The sequence below is a fragment of the Cynocephalus volans genome, chromosome 4 (assembly GCF_027409185.1).
Source record: "Cynocephalus volans isolate mCynVol1 chromosome 4, mCynVol1.pri, whole genome shotgun sequence".
Classification (NCBI taxonomy): Eukaryota; Metazoa; Chordata; class Mammalia; order Dermoptera; family Cynocephalidae; genus Cynocephalus; species Cynocephalus volans.
In genome coordinates this window covers 11823409-11846036 of record NC_084463.1, presented here as the reverse complement: position 1 = coordinate 11846036, position 22628 = coordinate 11823409, and the positions used below count along the sequence as shown (strand labels likewise).

Below are 22628 nucleotides of genomic sequence, written 5' to 3'. Positions count from 1 at the left end.
GAAGAGGGCAAGCTGTATGGGCTGGAGATTAACAGATCTGGGTTCAAACACCGGCTTGGCCACTCAGCTGAAGTACCAGGCACCTTATTCAATCTTTCTGAGTCTCAGGTTTTTAATCTTTAAAATGTAGATATTGGAGACTCCAGGAGTCTGGGAGAGACCAGTGTGTCCAGCAGCTCGCCCAGTGCCTGACATTGGCTGAACATTTGTTCTCATCCCCATTTCTTGTTTCAGGTCCTTGCGTAGAGACTGGCCCATCACCGACCTCCCCAAGGTAGCCGTGTTGTTTATTGAATAGATTCCAGTCAATGCTAGTATTTCATGTAATGCCACTGAAATGGACAGACAAAGTGAAGTTTTAGGAAAGAATCCATGAGTTATGTTAATTGAAGATTGAATGAATGGGGGATTTATGTGCCAGCTGTACCCCACCTCTACTCCAGCTCACTCCAGCTCCAACCACCTCAGCTGTAATGGTCATTACTAATCATCAAAATAAATTTTATCTTTTTTTAGATAAGCTTTCTCTTCATTGTGATGAATGTCCTAAGCATCTTCTAGTTTACTGCAGGAGACTTGTTTGTGAGTGAGTGAACCTTTCCAATGCCAGAGTTTTGTTTTTAGAAATTGTGGGGCAAATCAGGACATTATAGGGAATACAGTTGCTGGTATAAATTAAAATCCAGTTTGATTCTCTGTCCTAAACCTCACCCATTTATACCAATTAGCAGTCAAAAATTTCTATACATGCCAGACATTGTTCCGTCCTTAAAATAAATTGCCTTGCTGTTAACAGTCTTATTTAATGGCTACAGTATATTGTACCTATTTGATTTTTTTTTTTTTTTTTGGCCCAGAACATGTGCTATTTCTGCCTTGACAGTATATCTGCTAATTGAGCTTTAGAAAATCAGAAAGGTTTTAAAGATGGATTCTTTAAGAAAGGCACCAAAGTTGCCTATTTTTGCTACACATCAAATTGTGTTTTGTAAGAACGTAATTGTCGTGATATCTCTTTCAAGCGGAAATTTATCAAGTCACAGTGCACCCTTCTGTTTGGGAGAAATATTTGAGGATGTGAGCAGAAATTATTTTTACATAAAGGCTTCAGGCAGTTAAGAGTACTGACATACATACCATATTTTCATCACTGTCATTCATTCCCTTTGCCTCAAATAAATAGGTCATTATTATTCCGTTGCAGCCATCTTACGTGCCTCAAAGTATGGAGCTCTGTTTAATATAACTGCTGTCCAACTGACCTGTATAATTTCTTGGTGATTTTTACAGTGACATCCTTGGGCCACCACCATCAGCCAAGGCACTTTGATATCTTTCAGCAAAATATTTCATTATCACTTCTAATTTTTTAGCATTTGTATTATAACCATGTTAACACAGCTAGGAACTGGCATTTTCTGAGACACTGGATTTTAGATTGGCCTTAGCAATTTCAAAAAATAATACAGTAATGATGATGATACCGCCACCTTGGATTTGCAGAGCACATTATGTGCCAGAGCACAGCAAGGGCAAAAATTTGCAGATGGTGAAATTTTACCTGAATGATTTGCCCAATAATGACAAACTAAAATGATCTAGTCTTAACATTACTTAATTATAAGTAATGATTAAGAATGTTTAGACTTTTTCTAAAAACCAATAAACAAGAAATTGTGATTCTGTTTTATTACTTTCAGTGCTTAAAACACAAAGTCATGGTCAATTCTGCTCCCATCTCCTATATGAATGTTTTATAGCCTTAATATGAATGTAGTATACTACTATCAGAATATACTAGCCTTTGGATTTTAAATAAAGAGCTAAAATTAAACTGTATAGCTATTTACCTGGGAACTATTCTATTAAAGCATAATGGATTTACAACTGGCTTTAAGTTCCAGTAGCTACAAGATAGTAGTCAGGATCTGTAAGGCCTTGGTTTATGTTGAAGGGATTAATGCCTATCACCAGGCAGCCTTTCCACATGTACCTTTTGTAAGTTGAAGATTCTTGTTTGCGTTGCTAATACTTCCTTTAGATAGAAAAAATCCGTTCTACAGCCCAGTGAGACTCTATGTGGTATTCTCGACTCTTCAAGGCAGGTTCCATGACTTAAGACAGTTAAAGCACTTGAATCATGCAGTTGAATTTTTCCTTAATTTTCTTACTACATTGGGTTACCCTGGGATAGAAGGGTGTTGTCCTTTTTGTGTACACTTTTGCCAGGACCAGCAAAACCACCTTGAAAAGCTTGGTTGATGGAAGGAATTCCCTTCTCCTTGTTCTTTTCTTGAATCTGGGAATAAACTGTTCCTTCCAGCTGGGTTCTGACTGTGTATGTCACAGTAATCTACTGAGGAAAAAATCAGCATCCTTTCAATTTTTTCTGATCACTTTTTCTCTTTGTTGTTATTCTCTAACACTGTTCAGCCCACTAAGCTTCCACTGCTGGATCAAGCTAGGGAAAATTTACCCTCTTACTCACGACAAGCCCTGTGGGCCCACATGCTCACACCCTGGTTAATTCCCTGGATCATAGAGCTCAAGGTCGAGTTTCATTTTGGTTTGCTCCTCAAGCACCAAGAATTTTTGTTTATCTGTGTCTCTAATAATTTTTTTCCTTATCCTTCTGGTTTCCTCTCTTCTAATCCTCTGCCAGGGGCTGGTCTATTTCTAGGTGGATTTGTCTTAAAGCCATCTTAGACACCCCTTCTCACACTTTCCCACTGTGTCCTGACAGAAATAGGATCCTTCAGCAGAAATACGATAGCAGGTGGAAATCCTCCATTTATTCTAATTATGTCTCTATTCATACTGTCTCATTCTTTTTATTTTTATTTTTTTAGATCTTTGACCTTTGTTGCTTAACATGACACCGTTTTGTTAGGGAGTGAATAAGCCACCCTGAGTTGATATGTAACAGCTACACAGAGCACTCCTTAAGGGCAAGAACCTTAAGCCTTCACTCTTATATCCACACTACTCCCAACACATAATACTGGCTTAATAAATCTTTGGATTTGACATCTAGAGAAATGATGATGATGATGATGATAATGATGATGATGATGATGATAGCAGTAGCTACTGTTTACTCAGTTTTGAGAGAAGCTAGACACAGTACAGAATGCTTTATATTTATTATCTTTCTTAATCCCCCCAACAGCTCTGTGATATAGCTTTTAATCACTATCCCCATTTTGCAGATGGGAAACTGGCTCAGGGACTTTAAGTAATTTTTCTGAGATCACACTGCTAAAAAGCAATCTCTCTCTCCCCTTCCTGATTGGCCATTTCATCTACTGCCTGTACCACACTTTTGGTTCTGCAAGTAAGGATTAGGTATCAGTTTTTATCCACCTTGCAGCTTCGTGAAGTCTAGGACAATGTCATATACTTCTATATCCCCTGCTATGCCAGGTGCAGAATTGAACACTAGACAATTGCTTCATCCTTTGCTTCTGAATTGAACTCTCCTTTCCTCCTACCTGAGCTGTGGATCATTTAGGACATTTATGAGGTCGCCTGGCTGCTGTCACTAATCTTAGAAGCAACACACTAGAGCAGATCTGGAAATAAGCCTATATCAGTGGATCTGAAAGCCTTGACTTTTTGACATGTTCTGAAAGAGATTTTCTAACTAGATAGAGGGAGAGATCTGCAGAAAGGGGCATTGGTTCAGGGCTGCCTGGGGCTATGGGTGAGTCGTGAAGGTGTGAGTTTCTGAGAGCACAGTAACAAAGTCTGAACTGTAAGTCTTACTGAGATTTTATGGAGATCCCAGGAGTCATAGTCTGTTAGGTCCTCACTCCCACACAATGAATAACTGAACTGCTGGTACATTGGGAATGTCAACATCCACTAACAAGATGAGAATATTTATTGCACCCTCCTACCTACTTCTATTAAGTAGCCTCTTGAGTTTTCTGTGAGGTGACCAAATAGCTTAGCTCAAGGGCATGTGAACTAAGGTTTTAGCTCAAGGGCATGTGAGCTAAGGTTGACTGCATGTATCTTCCCTACTCCATTTGTGAGAGCTTCAGCTCCTCACAAAAGCCAGTACTGTGACTTTTCCAGTACCCCAATATACAACTCAGCTAGTACAGAATCCTGGAGGCTGAAACCTTGGCATCACAGTTTTTGAGATCATGTCAATTCCGGATATGTTGTATTTTGTCCCTAGATCTATGTCAGATTAATAGACTTGTTTTGTGGACTATGGATAAAGGTATTAGAGCCATACCAAATGCCATTCATTACTTGTGTTCATATTCTAATATGCTTCTTATTTCTCATTCTAATTGTTTCCACTGACCAAATTTTAATTGATGGAAATTTTTTTCTGACCTTTTTCTCCCCTCCCCCTTTTTTAAGGTGATGGACAGAATTTGTTTACAAAGGACGTGACAGTGATAGAAGGAGAAGTTGCAACTATCAGCTGCCAAGTCAATAAGAGTGATGACTCTGTGATTCAGCTACTGAATCCCAACAGGCAGACCATTTATTTCAGGGACTTCAGACGTAAGTTTCCATCTCTATAGTAGTAGATGGCAAATTTTTATCCTACATGTTGTCTTGGTAAAGAGATCCTAAGGCCACCTTTTTTTAAACTTAATTTTAGATGCTTAAAGTTTAGTAAATTCTTTAAAGAAGAGATAGGCAATCATAATCTTTCTACTTAATAGAAACCTTGAATGGTGCCTCTTAAAAGTACGACAGTCTTACTTTGCAATAGGAATTGATTGTAGTAATTCAAGGTGAATTGCAATCGAGTCCTAAATACTTGGCTGACACAAACAACTCAAACAGGGTAAGGCAAGGAAAATATAGCATTCTGAAAGGTAATCTGTTTGGTTTGAAGACTGAAGTTTCCAAGGCAATCTCTGCCTATCAAGACAAAACCAAATCTCCTCTCACAATTGCCTCTGGTATGTTGAGATACCCATATTGTTGAAATCTTTCTAAATGTAATATAACAAAAGCTAATAATTGAAACTAAATTGTGAATAGTAGACATGGTTCAAATGAGTGTCAGGGCTTGGCAAGAGCAAGAATCAAGTCTTTCGAAAGATTGTTACATGAGCATGTTGGTGACTAGCCAAAGTGAACGTCTTCCTTTCGGCTGCCTGTCGCCTTCCCTGCCCAGCACCTCGGAACATACATCACCTGTGTAAAGAGTTGATAAACCTAAGGATCATTTAACAGGATGTGGGAGGATAAAAGGAGAGAAGCAAGCTTCTTATTGTTAAAGTGAATTTTTGTCATTATATGCTAAGCTAGCCTTTGCCAAAATTAATACGACTTTAAAAGAAAACATTTGAAATACAGAAGAACACATACATTGCTTTTGCAGTGATTCTGATTTTCTGCTTGATGCCTAATCAGTTTCCTACTGTGAAGCTGAACACAGTTAGAAAACTGCAGGACCAGCTTACGGCCTCTAAGGTCTGAGGTCATCTATTTTGATAGTTCCACCTCAAGTTATATCGAATATGTTAAGATGCATCCATATCAATTTTTTATTAACTTGGATTATTTTGCTATAAAGTTTTTAAAGTGACTTTTAATTTTGCTTTTGAAATTATTATTAATGATTTTTTAGTTCTCTTCATAATTTGGAACCACTATTTTCTTAAGGGCTCAGGTTTTTAGAGGCACTTTAAAAACCTGTAGGCCCTCGTTCCTGAATTTCCAGCGCCCCAGGGCTAAGAAGGGCCTGTCACCCTGCATCAGGGGACTCATGACCTACCCTTTCCTTGCATTTTCCTTTTGCCTAGCTCTAATAGAAAACCTGAAACAATTTATTATGAATAAATGCCGACGACTGACAGCCCTTGGAATTGTGCCAAGGGTGTGTGTGTGTGTGTGTGTGTGTGTGTGTGTGTGTGTACGTACGTACACTCACAAAGGCCAAGGGTGTGTGTGTGTGTGTGTGTGTGTGTGTGTGTGTGTGTGTACGTACGTACGTACGTACACTCACAAAGGCACCCGTGTGCATGTGTTTCCTTTGGACAGGGTGATTTGTCTACCTGCAATTATTGCAGAAGCCCAAAATAGTAATTCAAGAAGTACAAAGGAGTATCCAACAGGTACAGAAAGACTTAATAATTTGTCTCTACTCTGCAGCTGCCTTTCTAGTCGTCTGACTTTTTCCTCACCTAGTTAAGGAAAATAGGCTGTCCTTCATCTTTCTCGCCATTATTGACTCTGTGTTTTGTTTCACAGCTTTGAAGGACAGCAGGTTTCAGTTGCTGAATTTTTCTAGCAGTGAACTCAAAGTGTCGTTGACGAACGTCTCGATTTCTGATGAAGGAAGATACTTTTGCCAGCTCTACACTGATCCCCCACAGGAAAGTTATACCACTATCACAGTCCTGGGTAAGAAATGCATGTGAAGCTTGTCTTGGGAAATGAATTGGGATGGCCCTTACTACCGGATGGCTGCCAGCAGCAAGGAAAAGGTTAATAGTGAATTTTACTGTTCAAACTTGTTTTAGGAAGAATCACCACCCATCTAGCTGAATTTTAAAAATAGCCTATTTTACCAAATGCTCTGAGGAATGGCAATCAGCAGTCTTTATAGATTCCACCTGGTCTTGGGTTTTAAACCTCAAGCATCAGGAAGCAAAGATCAAGAGAATTTAGAGCCTTCAAATGAATCACTCACCACATGAAATGTCATTGGTTCTAACTACCTGTATTATTTTTTCCTTCTGTGCAGGAGAGGGGGAGATGGGCTACCACATCTGTACCCTGTAACAGAGCTCTGTTATGAAATCCATGTAATGATTTTTCCTTCGAAGTTCCATTCTCGTTTTAATATTGTTATCTCCTTTCCTTTGGCTTTACTTATTGCCTTGTTTACTGCTTATAGTCTAGATTATGCTGTGAAAAATCATACCCAATGAACACATACTTTGCCACAAATTGGAACCACTGGACATAAAAGAGTTAAGAGCTCCTTAACTGATAATAAGCAAAGAACTGTTGACAGGCTGCTAGGTACACCTCTAGTGAGTTGAGTATCTTTATTTATGATCACCAGATTGTGATTTTCAGCAAAATCCAAGCAGCCAGGTTTCCATGTTTATATTTTCACGTAGTCAGCAGATATTCCTATGTTGAAGGCAGTCTGAGTTAGTCACCTTTCAGACAAACATATACTCCAGTGCGTAACACCAGCTGCTTTGGATTTTTGAAACTGAATTTTCAAGGACATACACTATAGCGTGAGGCAAAATCTCTGATTTACACCTTCTGGAAGATGATGAATCAAAGTCTATTTGAGGCGGCAGGCTGCAGCTTTTCAGTGTAATGATATGAAGATTAAAGAGGAAAGATAAATATGAAGGACATTTTTGCTTGGTATGTGTGCACATATATGTATTTATGGATGTACATATTGAGCTGCTCCTTCATTTCTTTATTTAAACACAGCTGTAAAAGGGAAAATATTTTTTTATTCATTAAGCTAAAACATGTCCCTAAAGCTTACGTATATGCTCTTGATACGAAGCATACTGATTTTAGAAAGTCGTGTTTAAAATCTGTCCCTATAATTTCTAATGTGGCCTATGTTTAATAATAGATGGTTTTCAGGTATTCATATTTGCCACTATTGTGGTTTTTAATCCGTGTTAGACCTGCAGAAATGGTAAGCATGGAAGATTTTGCTGGGGTGACTATTTTGGTGTTTTGCAGATGTACCAAGTTTACACACATGCATTTGAGGAAAAACTTGGTACATCTTCTTGTGTAAATGTATTTAAAAACTCCGCTTATTGAAATAAGTCATTAGCTGCATAGATTTCAAATTGACCTTCCACCCATCGACCCATTGACCTACTGTCATTTACAGCATTTCTACGAAAGCAACAGCAATAAAATGGAGTATATTTATGGTATCTTGAATTTTTGGAGTATTTTACTACATATACCTTTAAGTATTGATATCTTAGTTTCACAGAAGACAAATGATAATAACAGAGGTTAGCCATCTTTCCCCAGTTACAAAGCACTCAGTAAGAATCAAGAATTTTAGAATGTGAAACAGACCTTACTATTCTGTCTCACATCCTTTGTGTCTTCTAGTCTTGGTTGTTTTCAATGAAATCCTGAATGCTGCTGTTTCAAGATTTTCTTCCCGAAGGTTGCACATCTTTTGTTTTCAGGAGTATATCTGGCCATTGGCAAGCAGTTCCTGCCTGTCAGTTTCTGGTGTCTGATACATTTGTTCTCAGACACACTGCATGGGACCAGTTTGACTATGGATATACCCTGTGCTTGGGAGTCAGCATACCAGCACTAGATTTCTGAGAGGCATTATGCCTGTAATCCTTTTGGAGGTCTGATTATTCTAGAAGTAATAGATTCCTGCTTGTATTTTATAGAAGCATTAACTTAAATATACTTGAATGTAATACTTTCAAGTAAAAAACGTAGTAGATGTTCTTTTTGCAGATATTATGCATTCATTTAATAGTCTTTCCATTGAATTTACTCTAGGTTTCCTTGACAGAATAAAATTGTTGTCATCAGTGTTTGAGTCTTTCATATTCCAAAAAGTGACAATTTCCCCCGATATTCATATATTTAAACCTTTCTCCTAAGGTTTAGAATTTTCAGATATTATAATGAATGAGAATGACTTGTTAGGATCTTCTTTGCTATCTTTGGTTCTCTGAAAAGCACTCCATATGTACTTACACAGCTGTCAAACTTCTTGATAGGTTGAAGATGCTTATTTTAGTGCATGTGTCTATTAGTTATTTGATGCATTCAGCAAAAAATTCAGCATAATTATAAGATATAGAGATGGTTATTTGTTAATGTTATCTGTGCTATTCTATAGTTACTATTATGTTTATGATATTCTCCATGTAAAAACCAAAAACTCTCCTGTGATATTATGCATGCATTTGGGTGCCTTTCGGGATAATTCATTCACTCCTTCCACGCGTGATGAGTTTGTTTTTTCCTCCAGAATATAGTATAAGACTCTCTTTATACTACTATTCATGGAGGAGATGAATGAGAAAGATAATACACTACTTTAAGATTAATATAGTTACTGATAATAGTAGCTAATATTATTACAGTCCTGTCCTTCTAAGATTAGTGTTCACTCTTAAGATTCCAGGAACAGGAGAACCTAATTATTTTAAAGGGTCTTAGAGTGAGATTTCACATACTGATCAGCTTTAAGACTCCTCTTTTGTTGTAATTAATGTGACTCATCTTGATACTGCTGATTTTTTTAAAATGTTGTAGGCGTAATGTTTATAATTACATTCTTATAGATTTGAGTTTAGCTAAGGAGAACCTTGACATTTCATTGCTATTTTCTAGTATTTCCCTCTATGTGATTTTCATTCAGGTTTTCATCTATGTGAACCTCCTTAGAAATAGCTTTGGTTATATTCATTAATGGCTGCAGGCAGTTTTTACTAAATGTGTCTGTTTACTGGACCATGTGTGAATGTATTCTCTGGTTAGCAGCAGTTTTTATTCATTTTTCTTATAAATGGGTTCTTATACTTTACTAACCTCTTTTGTATCAGAGTAGACATTAGGAAGTTCAAGAGAAAGCAGGGTAGACTGAATAGGCTAAAATAAACTTTATGATTTTCTTGTCTAACTATCTTTTTTCCAGAAAGACCGACTTAAATCACCTCATTTATATTTTCCAAAGCTTTCTCTCTCTAAAAAAAAAAAAATGAGCGAGTCAATTTTATAACTGTTATCAATAAACCATCATGACTCACATTACCAGATTTCATTTTATATTTGTAAACCAAACAACTCCCACTATACTTGCCTATTTCTTCTTCTAATCTTAGCAAAGATCAGAAATACTGGTCACAATTTTGAGAAACCTATTTATGGATTTGGAAAAAAGTTATTCAACTATTTCTTAGAATGATGATCTCAACAATAAATAAGTTCTTTATTTTTCTATGCTAGGCATATTTTCCAATGTGTTTGAAGTTTTCCACACTTTTACCTTAGCCATAAAGCTAAAGATGATGTCAGCTCTTCAGGAAGATAATCCTAGGAACTAACATTGGTACAGGAATCACTCTGAAGGGTCACAGAACTTTAGAGAATATCTGTTGTAATAGAGGGGAAATTAACATGGATAATACCAAACAATGAGTAACCCTGGTATGGACCTACCTGCCAGTCAAGCTCTCAGCTCCTAAACAAAATCTGGAGGAAACAGTGGTGAATTTTCTGTCCTCATCTATACCTGCCCCTTGTCATTTCCTCACTTTGAACTAGCAGACATTATTGATAATGTGGAAAAAACATACCATTATCTTTGTGACCAAGTGGAGGAAATAAAGACTTTCCACCAATAAATACAATTGAAGATGAACAGGTAGTGGAGGTTAAGAGAAGCCTGGGGTAAGGTGAGAGAAAGTGTCTTCAGGCTCAGCGTGGAAAACAAGAAAATGAGGGAAAGATCCCCAGGAACACAGAAAACAACTATCTGAGAGACTGTGTTTGAGGCTGAATTCCATGAAACTTGACAGCAGTACATAGCAGAACCTTTCAGCAGCTCCTGGACATGTTCCCATCGAGAAGACTCCTAGGTTTTCACAGAGTGGCTTTCTAGGTGTTTCTCCCAAGTAATACAGATAAAGTGGGACCTGGTCTACCTCATTCCGTAGGGATTTCCAGGATTGCCAGTAGCTTCATCTCTTTGTCCTCTTCATCCTGTCCTAAGAAGGCCACCTTCCTTAACTTCACCTTTTGTCAGTTACATTTCTCACAGTTCTCACAGGGAACCGCCGCGTATGTCAACATCAAAAATTATTTTCATTACTCTGTCTATTTTTGCATGGACTTTGAAGGAATCATTATTGCCTGACTTCCATTCCTTCACTTGTGAAGAGGACATTTACTCCTTTGTTATTTTCTTTTTATTTCCTCTTACACTGCTCCTCATCATTTACAAAGTCTTATTTTCTTTAGGCTTGGATAGTCTTCTTTTCTGACATTTGATCTAACAATTGGATTTTTTCAATATTCCTATTATACTACACTCAGAATGCAGTAGGATTTGTTGGTCCTAAACATCTAGTCTCTCTGTGTGTTCTCTGTCAACCATCGAGGTACGTGAACTGAAAATCTGTAACCTACCTGTCATCTAGCATGGATCACCTGCGTTAAGGATCTAGTTAGCTGAAGTCATCCCATTTCTTTTTGTCACTGCCTTTCTGTGACTCTTAAATGCTGGCAAATGTGCAGCTCCAAACTGGATGTTAAATTATCTCTCTTTTTGCTTATTTTTCTTATAATGTAAGCCAGGGTAGTGCTTTGCCATGTTTAACTACTCATTGGGGCCTTATCACATTAGCAACGCATCCAATTGGGCAAATACATTGTTTTCCTCATACACAGGGAACAAAGAAGAGTGATGCTTTTGCTTTAATAGTTACACTCCCTGCCCTCCCCCCACCACTACACACTATCATGCTGAGAAATATATGCAACAAAGCATTTTACTGTTACTTTTTTATTATTCTTTATAGGAATTTTCAACTGCTCCAATTCAGTGTAAAAGTCTTCCTAGGGGCAGAATTTTTCCATTGAACTAGAACAGTTGGAAATCCCAAATACATGGTTTAATCCCATAATTTATTGAAGCAGTATCAGAGATTTATTATTCAACTTGATCATCAGGATGGCATGTTTATACATATTTAATTTCTTGTTTCTCTTCTGAGTTGAGAAACTTATTAATCATAAGTCTCAGAACTGTCTTTGCTTATTCATGGTGGGCAGGACACATATTCTTAGATTCACCCTACTGAATTCAGTATTCTTACTGATTTCTATTTCAAGAGGCTCACTCTTGAGGTAGGTTGCACCTTATGTGAAGTTTCACTGTAAACTCAGTTTCATAAAAGATACAAACATGCTTTCATCAGCATTATCACCATCATGCTATGTACTCTTGATTTGATATTCAGCATTTCAGCCCCCAAATCTTTTATTTTGACCACTCTATCACATATAGTTAATATGCTTACAGAAAGGTGATTTTCATTCTAATATACAAATTTACTTTCAAGCACTTGAGTCTCTCTCACTTTTAACTTCCAAAATCTGGAGCATTGGAATTCAGAACATGGAAAATTGCTGCAAACTAGTTGGTATTTCCTATATTACTACATCGTCATATGGAAAGGATTTTATTACTACGCCATCCACTGGAGGTCATGATTATATTTTGGATCTCTGTGAATCGTATTAATTAAATGAAACTGTTTCTGAGGCATAATGTTTCTATGTATGTTTACAGTGAGTAATTCTTTTAAGGGACCCCAAGTTTTGATCCTCGTTGGTTGACTTTGGAATATTTCATATAAAGATTGAAATCCAAAGGTTGAGTTCAAAGAGAAATATTACTTTCAGTGGTTCGCAGATAAGGATGATACTTTCAATAGTGTATACTCCTCTTTTATATCCATTTCCTAGTCAGTTTTCTAATAACTGATGGATAAATAGTATCATTATCATTATAACTTGGTCAGTGATATCTTAGGAGTGGGTGACTGTTCATTTTATAAGATAAATTTAAGAGAGCAATTTTTTTTAACGTGTGTTTTGTGGGGTTTTCTTTATTTTTTGTTTGTCCTAATGTTCAGTAATTGTTGAAAATAAATCAGTTTATTCATCATCATAGCATGTGGCTTAAAAATCAACAGAATGTGCCAGCATCAATGGAACTGGAGAAGGGCTATTGCAGGGTCAGCCTGCACCCACCAAACAGGAGAGCAATTCTAAATTAACTGATTTTGTATAATTCACTTTATTTGCTGATGACTTTGCACTTCTTTTTCCCCTCCTGTGGCAGTTTGTTTTAAATTCCCATGGGGAATGTCCATTATTTGTCTCCTTTTTGATAGCAATGGTGCTAGTTTCCAATGAATAGAAAAATGTGTCTGGAAATGGATTCTGTGTTTATAAAGAACATATGTTTAATTTGTAGTCCCACCACGTAATCTGATGATTGATATCCAGAAAGACACTGCGGTGGAAGGTGAGGAGATTGAAGTCAACTGCACTGCCATGGCCAGCAAACCAGCCACGACTATCAGATGGTTCAAAGGGAACAAGGAGCTAAAAGGTAAGGTGCAGATTGCCCTTTATGGAGGTAGTCAGCGCTCGAGTCTAGCAGGTGCGACTTTGTGGAAATTAAAGACAATGCAAAATGTGCCCCTGAAACAAAAGGATTCATTTAGGTATGGTTTATAACCCATTGCTAAATACATCTGAGGCCAAAGCATAATAGCATTTCATTGTTCTAATTTATATCCTCATTCTGTAGTTTAAGGGTGCATGGTGAGATCTGTTGCTCTACTCAGATGCCCAGAAAAAACTAAACCTGTAAACTACAACTCTTCATGCCAGGAAGGACTATTGTTAGGGATATCCCTTGAGCTCAGGCTATCTGTGTCTGCACCCTCAATTCTCATTGCTTTTACCCTGTCTTTTGTGGTGACAGAATTCCAAATTCTCATGTTATACATGTTTTAAAATGTGTAATAGTCTTTCACATGGTGAGTTCCAAATCATTCTGATATCTATAGCACTATCAGCTGTGTAGATAATATGCTTTCCTACAAGGGTGGATGTGTTAAGCAGACTAAGTAAGAATTTTATCTTAATGGTGAATTTACAGAGATCACCTTTCTTGTGAAACTTACAATTTACCTGCCCAATTCACTGACCTGGTCTATGGCAAAGTCTCTGATTTTGTGATAGCAGTATAGGCAATAGGCAGCTCCTTTGGTCATGCTCCAACTGTCTCTCTCCGTACTGGGCCATCCCACGTTTGATTCCTAGACCCTCAATTACCTGCCACCTCAACTGTTGCATTAGGTAAAGGATACGACCTATACCCTACTTGGGCATTTTTCATCAGTTACCCTAAGTAACTCATGTATGCACATTCAGCTTTCAAATTTCTTTCTGTTCAAATTGCCCTGCAAGTAATACCTTGAACAAAGGACTCAGGTGCTAAACTCCTCTAGTTATTTGACAGAAATGCTAGCTATATGCCTCAGTGTCCTCTAAAATGGGGATAATAACATTATATACCTTAAGGGATGCTTATGAAGATGAAATGAGTGAATATTCGCAAAGCATTTAGCTAGTACCTGGGCCAAAGTCAGTGCTGTATATGTGCTTGTTAAATAAATAAAGAGCATGAGGGAGAAAAGAATAAGCCCTTTTAGAAAGGGGATATAGAAATCTATATCTGGAAGCAGATAAATCTATATATAATGGCTTAAGTTTCAAAAAGCTTGTTCTGTTTTACTCTTCTATTTCCTAGGTATGGTTTTGAAAGGAAGGAGTTTCTCATTTCTCCTCTGCTTTTCTGTCTAAGTGAATTGAGTCATTAAATGTATACCAATGAGTACAAAACATTAAAAGAAAGTTAATGGTCTGCCATGTTCCTGGGAGTTCTGAGTTCAGGAAGGGGCTGCCTTGGTCTATTCATTCCATCCAGAAGGCTCCTTCCCGCCTTTCTGGGTGTTCTTGGACGTGTCTCCCATCTGGCCCAGAGCCCTATATCTTACTTTGCTCTAGCCCACTGCCGCTGCATTTTTTGTGGTCTTCCAAAAGTCTCAGAATTTAAACATTTCGATTACAATTTCAATTATGTAAATCCATTTAGTTACTTTCCCGCTTAATTGTTGATGATGGATGTAGGCAAAGGGAGTTGTTTATACCTCTACTGCTGATTGAATTACTTAGGGGATTTGGATGCTGTCCTGGAATTTTTAAATGGCATGACAGCCTACTAGATATGTCAAGTTCAGATGGTTGTAGTGGTGAAAGCACTTTTCTTTTCCTCCTCCTGAATACCTTGAACAACCAGCCAGATGTCAAAATGGTTCAACTTTCAGCTGACTTTTTGTGGGAGGTTTTGAGATAGGAGAAACATATGTAATAGATTTCAGTAAAATTAGTGTATATTATTTGGGGCTGAAATATATCTTAAACACTATTCTGCAAGGTTGAAATGTAAGATATTAAAGGAAATAATCATTTTGTCAGCTGTCTATCCACAGAGTAACTTATCCCAAGTGACTTGCATAATATTTGCTAAAATAGCAATGTTGGGGGTCGGCTGGGGGAGAGAGGGAGGATATAAAAACAGATTGATAGAGATTTCACCCAACTCTGGTTTCTTGATGCATTTTCTGTCTTCTAGGCAAATCGGAGGTGGAAGAGTGGTCAGACATGTATACTGTGACCAGTCAGCTGATGCTGAAGGTGCACAAGGAGGACGATGGGGTCCCAGTGATCTGTCAGGTGGAGCACCCTGCAGTCACTGGAAACTTGCAGACCCAGCGGTATCTAGAAGTACAGTGTGAGTACCCAAGTATTTTATTCTGAGGGCCCAGAGTAGCAGTTGCTTAAAAACTCTTTGGAAGCAATTTTTTGGATGCATACATTTTATATAGTGTAGATACAATTTTTATCTTGTTGTCTTGGTAGAAAAATAATCAAAGAATTGTTTTACTGAAATACTGCCATATTCCAAACTGCCAATGAGGATATGAAAATACTACATTTAACCTAAATGTAAAACTGAAATGATTCCAATCTGCTCTAACATATGTCTTAATTAATTTTTTGAATATGAACTGTCATCATTTTTATGCCAACTTCAAAATCTAAGGTAATTTCCCCACCTTTTTAATCCATCATAAGTAACTGAATATTTTTTTTTTTTTTTTTTATGGAAGGGATCTTATTCCCATTCTACATCAGCATTTTGTTTTAAATTGTTCATTCTCTTCCATTATAGTTTAAATTATAGCAATGACTTGAAAAGTCAGACTCTTTGGGATCAGTGCCACAATCTTGATGGCTTCATCAATAAAAGCTAGATCATAGTGAGTGAGGTTGTCTCCTTACTGTGCCCTGTGAACCAATACGTTTTCCTCATCTTCTCCTCTGGACCCTTTTGCTTGAGAGAAAAAAAAAAAAAAATGTTTTCTACACAAAACCATTCTTGCACCAAGGCTGTGGCCAAGTAGCCAGTTTCTTGCTTTTTATCAAAAGGCTCTGTCACTTGGCCTCTGTGTGCATAAGTGAAAATGTTCCAAGAGTTTGATTGGGATGGCAGTGATTGAGTGTCTGATGAAGAGTAAGCGTCACCCTCTGTGAATCCGTGCTTTAGTTTCCTAGGGCTGCCGCAGCAAGGGACCGCAAACTAGATGGCTTAAAACAACAGAAATTTACCCTCTTACCGTTCTCGAGGCCAGAAGTCCAAAATCAAGGTGTCAGCAGGACTGTGCTTTCTCCAAAGGCTGTAGGGGAGTATCCTTCCTTGCCAAGAGTTCCTTGGCTCATAGCTTTACGACTCCATTCTCTGCCTCTGTTTTCACATGGCCTTTGCCTCTTTCCTGTGTCTCTCTCCTCTGTGTGTCTCTTGAAAGGACACTTTTCACTCTGTGTAGGGCCCACCCAGATAATCCAGAATGGTCTCATCTCAAGATCCATAAGTTAATTACATCTGCAAAGACCGCTTTTTCCAAATTAGGCCCCATTAACAGGTTCCAGGGGCTAAAATATGGACATATCTTTGCAGGCCACCCTTCAGCTCCATACAATCCTTATCATATGTTTAAATTGCCTGAGCAAAAAACAGCGGGCAGAGAAAGTTATAAAAAGTTTTTTTCTAGGAGACCATCCCATTTCAACCTTTTCTTACTCTGTGAGCTTGGCTCAATTTAACATTACATAATGCAGGTTTTTCTTGTTAATTCATTTCATCTACTTCATTATGTAGCTTCATTATGGGCATCATGCTTATAATTTTCATATCACTAAAATTATTGTGGTGTAATATCCCTATAATGGGAAAACAGAAATGATCAGATATTATCTAAATTGGCAGATAGTAGATTTCTTATGACTTTGCTAATATGTAATTCATTTAAGCAAACTTAATATCCATTAACTTTCCTTGTAGGGGCCCATTAGCTTTAATAATACATTAGCTCCTTTGTGAGTCCTGAGTAGATATTCACCCATTTTCCACCCCTAAACTCTTTTAGTAGTTTCCCAGAATATCTTAAATAGAATACAGCCCCACTCACCAACAAAATTCCACTCACTCCCAAATGCAAAATATATAAAGCACCACACCTCCTACCCCTTGGATAACTTGATAATGATTATTATAAGCCTTGTCTTCTACATTCTGTATTTGCAAGTGAGATTTGTTCTTCCAAGAAAGAGAATAAGGCTTCATATCTGAATCTATCTGACTTCAGTCTAACAAAGTACTGCTATCCCTTAACTGCAGGAAAGTGACTCTGATGCCTTCCTAAATGAGGATACATCTGTTGATCATTTAAACTCTAAAATGGCAGCTTTTTGTGGGAGTCTCTCTGTTCTTTTATTCAACATAAGTCACACAAACATTTTATCCCTGACATTCCACTTTTTGGAATACATAGGAAAAAAAATCTTTTTGTATAAAGGAAGGTTAAGAATTACAAAACATTGTATTAATCTGAATGGGAATTTAGGGTCTGATTTGAAATCTTAAATAGGGCTCTGTGCTCAAGAAAGTAACCAGACAGCGCACTATCCTCTGTTGCCAGAGCACTATTGAGAACTTTGTGAAGTCTTCCAGGAATTCCTTAAGTAGCTTCTTCAAACACGGTTGCAATTACCTAAGTCATTTCCTACCAGCCTCGCTCTCGTTGAACACCAGCAGCTATGCAGTAACACAAAGCCTGAGTGCCTGAAGTACTCAGTCCCTGGGCGCTAAAATTCTATCCGTCGTTGGCCAGTGGTGCTGGTGGCTCAACTCCATTTCCCCATTGCAGGCCTTTCTCTGCAGCCAAGCAGCACTGTATCTTGATGGCCATGAGGAAAGAAGAGATACTTAAATGCATAAGTCCCTCAGATTAATTTGTTCAGTAGCCAATCTGCATGGAGGTTGTATTATTCTGGATGCCCTATGAGCAGTAACTTTACACCCATATTTTAAAATTGGCTCAAACCCTTGAAGTCAGCAGTGCTTAATCTTTTGGGGATTATTGACCTCTTTATAAATCCTTTGATAGCTGTCGATCTAGAAAAGATGAATAAAATCATATATTCAACACATTTTGCTTATAATTTAAGGAGTCCATTTACCCCTCACAGTTTAACTAACTTCAGTTATTTGAGGGCCACTTTCACAAGTTTTGCCATGTTCATGGATCATCTGTATTCTTACCTTTAAAATTTTTCTGCAAGTCACTTTATTGCTTTAAACTAACTGGGACCTATGTAAAAATATCTATAAAATTATTAATTTTGTCTGTTATGTGTATTATGCTCAATAAACATGAAAACAAATGTATAGCTATTCTTTTTAAAATTTCCTTTCCTTTCTTTTTTTTTTTTTTTTTTTGTGGCTGGCTGGTACAGGGATCCGAACCCTTGACCTTGACCTTGACCTTGGTGTTATAATACCTTGCTCTAGCCAACTGAGCTAACCAGCCAGCCCCAAAGATTTCTTATACTACCAGTGAGAAACATTAGCTTATCACCAAGAAATACATGGACCTCAGATTCTACTCAGAATGAATAAGACTACCTTGGGGGAGCTAACCTGATATGATTGGTATTATGTTCACTTGATTTAACCCTGGCCCATTTTGCTCCATGAAGGTTTATGGAAATCTCTCTCTACCCTATCTAAGATGAATGAATGTTAACCAGGATATGAACAGGATTAAATGACATAATAGATTTGAATTCTGTATAAATTATATCCTTTTAAAAATAATAATATTAAAAAGGAAATGAAATAATGAAAACCTGTGTCATAGGTCATTAAATATCTAAGTTTAAATATGATAGAGATAAAAAGGATGGGCAATAGAAAGAAGGGAAGGATTACATGTCTCCATTAAAATGGTGTGCTACCATATCGTGTAGTAGACAAAGCTTGAACTACAACTTGGAATTGCTTTTGTCTTGTGTATTTAAGTCCTAATTAATTGAACACAGAATTTTGCAGTGTTTGTTTGTTAGGACCCTTATTTGTGGTACCAGGAGAAATTGTGCCCAATTATGTGAAAAATCAGCCAGATGTGTATGCTGTCATAATTTTAATAATCCTTAAGTTTTTGGTGAGTACAGATATTAATTGTGTAGTATGCATTGAAGTGATTAACATCAATGTAATTTATCATCTGGAGATTTCTGAACATAAATAAATGAGTTGTTTTGTTCAGCAAGGTGTTGACCCCTTCAGAACCAGTGAATTAAAGTCTGCCCCCCCCTCCCTTTTTTATTATAAATATGAAAGGCACCACAATCAGCCAAGTGTTCAGTTATTTGATTTTCTGGGGCATTAGCCGCTCTTGTTTGTGACATTTCCCTGTTGGGTGCTCGTTTGCAAGCTCATTAATAAGGTTTTCTCATAGGAACGTTGCTGGGAATGAAGAACATACAGTAGGGCTCTTAGTTTTCTAGCTTTCATTCTGAGACTCAGCAAGGGTACAGCAGCAGCACGCAGTCAAATGTTTAAAACAGAAAATAATTATGCTCGCAAGCTGGAATTCAAAGATCTCTTTCCTTAGATGTTGTGTGGAGAACAGTTTTGCTTTTGAATGTTCTGGGCTATATGACCCTAAAATCTTTCTGTGCATTTTTTTTCTTGCGAATGTCTGTATAGGTGGTATTGCCCAAATTTATAACATGGTTGATTATAGCAGAGCGTGATACCATTGTAGCATGGTTAGTAGAGCTTCACATCAGAGGGAATGTACTCTTGTCAAATAAAAGCCTGTTTAAACGAGAACAGTTCACTGTCTAAAGCGTTAAAAGAAAACTGTCTTAATAGCATCAAGGTGGCAACACATAGCGACATAAGCTGGGGATTCAAAGAAAAGCTGTGACCCTCAGTATGGAATTGAGATTGCTGTGCAAAGGGAGGACAGCCTTACTCTGGACAGAGGCAAATTCGCAGCTCTCAAATTACTGCTGTGCGTCTTTTGCTTTCACCCCTTATAGCCTTGCTCTTTAAAATGTTTTGCAAAAATCCTCATTTTGTGAAGGCTTTTGTGTGTGTTGTATTTGTAAAAAAGAAAGAGAAAATGTAACAGATGAATTTTGAAAGGGAGAATGAAGACAAAGATTCTAGAAATGGGTGTTCAAATGCCTTCCCCTCGCTGATTATCGTCTGACAGTTAACCGTGTACGTGGGTATCATTTTCAAAATTAGTTTTATTGACTGGATGCACCCAGGTATTTTATAAATCCATATTCCTGTTTGTCCAAGGTCCAGAGAAGGGTAGATTTCTTCTTTCATTCCTCAGCTGGGGAAAAATTGGGCATTGAGGAGATGATTAAAACCTGTTCTTTATCTGTGCCAAAATAAATGTTTTTCTAGTATCGATGGTGACCTGCAGTGAAGGAAGGTAAAAGACATGGAAGTCAGAGAATCTTTCCTGTTAGAAGTGGAGGATGAGACTTTTTTCTACAAGCACTCCTATATCACATGTTCTCCCCCATCAATTCTGTTCTCACGCTGTATTCTTCACAGCATAAGAGCTGGTGTTTTCAGATTTTGCCTGTTTCTCTCTGATCTCCAGTCTCTCTTTTAACAGAATATGCTCTTTCTCCCACTTGCCCTTTTATTTTTTTCTAAAGAAATGAATTGAGTTTCAGGGAGGTTATTTCAGTATTTATTATTTCTCATGAGAAATAATCAAGGCATGGAGAACCCCTGACTGAAGCTAGTTTTTTAACCTGTTATTTTTTATTTTAACACAAAGTAGTGATGTTTTCAAGTTCCTGGTGTTGTAAGCACTGTGGATTGCTAGTGATACAATCTGTAGTACCCTAGAGGGGCAGCAGGCTGAGTAACCAATATTCAAAATACAAAGAGTGAGTTTTGGGCAAATACAGTATATTGTGAGCAAGACTTGAAAGAGCCTTAAAGGAAAAGGGCTTTACCTTTATCCTTGCCTTCTGAAGGCAAGCCCTGCAGAAAGAGGTCTGTTTTACTAAGGACCATTTCCCCTTGTCTCACTGACCCAATGTATTTGTAAAAAATGTGTCTGTGTGGTTGTGGACATCTAATACTTACATAGTGAAACTAGTCTTCTAATGTACACTCTTGACTTGATTGTTTTTAACTCAAGGTCAGATTTTGATTCTGTGGAAGGTTAAATGTTTATGAAGCTGGCAGCTAAAAATCTAAGAAGAGTGATCAAACATCCTTTTATTAAAAAATGAGAAATGTTTATAAATGTGCAAGAATATGGGAATGATTAAATACATTATGGTACATAAATCAGATAGTGAGATTTACAGCTATTTTATGTGATCTTTTCCAAATATTTGGAATGATATGGGAAAATGTTCACTATAAAATTTTAATGAGAGAGACAGTTTCAAACCATTATATACATGAAGATTTTATTTAAAGATAGGCAATCACAGGCAGAAAGAAGGAAAAGGTCAGGATAAGATCTATATGCATGAAAAGGACTAGAATAAAACAAAACAAAAAGTCATCCTTTATGATTTCCCTTAAGTTACCACTTTGAAATACACCAGAAGTGCAAACTAAATGTGTAGTGAAATGGAAATACATAAACCTGGGCTGAACCTCAAATTTCAGGAGCCGGATTGACCTTCCAAAAGAAAAACACAGTCGTCTTTTGTGATGAAAGCGAAAGTGGATTCATGATCTGTTTTTTCTTTTTTTTTCAATCAGTAGTAGAGCTAGGAGTATAAGTCCTTGCCCCAATATTTCTTCACTTTCTCATTCACTCAATCCTTCATTCATTCAGCAAATATATATTGAATGTCTACTCTTGTTCCAGGCCCTGGCATTGTTCCAGTTACCAGGAATATTAGTAAATAAATAAATAAATAAATCTTTTTTCCCAGTGACAACGTTTTTGTGCAGAAAATTTGATATAAGGATTTTCTTGCCCAATGCTTGCTTTCAAATTTTGAAGATTTCTTCAGAGATACAGAAGAGTGTTCTGTGAGTACATACCCCATTTTAAAAGCATTGGGAACATAACTTTCTGTGACAACATTGCAGAATAAAATTTGATTCTGCTGAGTAGACAGTAATTTTAACATATACAAAACTACTTGCATTCTGCTGTGGTAATGTGGCCCGTGCTCTTTGGTCCCACATTAGTCCCACCAGATTTGACTCATCCGATTCATAGTAGTTCAGCCCTCCTCAAGAAGTGCAGCTTAAGTGCCAAGATTCATACAACAGACTTAACAGCAGGAGGTCCTTCACCTTGGAAACAAACAAAATAAACGGCAGTGAAAATTATTCATGAATGTATCATGACAATAGAAAGCAAAGCTGTTAAGATGTTCTCTTTAACGCCTCTGAGAGCTCTGTGTGACTCTGTACTCTAACCAGTCCCAATCACCTTGTATTGCTAGACATTGCCCTCCATTAGTTACAAAGCTGTTCTCTCCCAACAATTTAGATAGCCATATTGTAGGGGCTGATTCTTGCTTAGAGCTCAAACAGCTTCTAATACTCACCAAATCTCAGGTTAATCTTTGCATTGTCGTTCTACTCCAAACTGCAGTAATCCTCCATGATT

The 22628-nt window shown here is 37.4% G+C and overlaps 1 protein-coding gene across 4 annotated transcripts in view; it reads left to right on the top strand.

Moving 5' to 3' along the window:
• The window catches only part of CADM1 (cell adhesion molecule 1), a 309961-nt gene that overhangs the window by 242614 nt on the left and 44719 nt on the right, over positions 1 to 22628 (top strand). For all 4 annotated transcript variants that reach the window (XM_063093828.1, XM_063093827.1, XM_063093826.1 and 1 more), the window contains exons 2-5: positions 4378 to 4524; positions 6229 to 6381; positions 13004 to 13141; positions 15236 to 15394. In XM_063093828.1, the coding sequence (XP_062949898.1) occupies positions 4378 to 4524; positions 6229 to 6381; positions 13004 to 13141; positions 15236 to 15394 (597 nt within the window). The remainder of the gene's footprint in view (positions 1 to 4377; positions 4525 to 6228; positions 6382 to 13003; positions 13142 to 15235; positions 15395 to 22628) is intronic.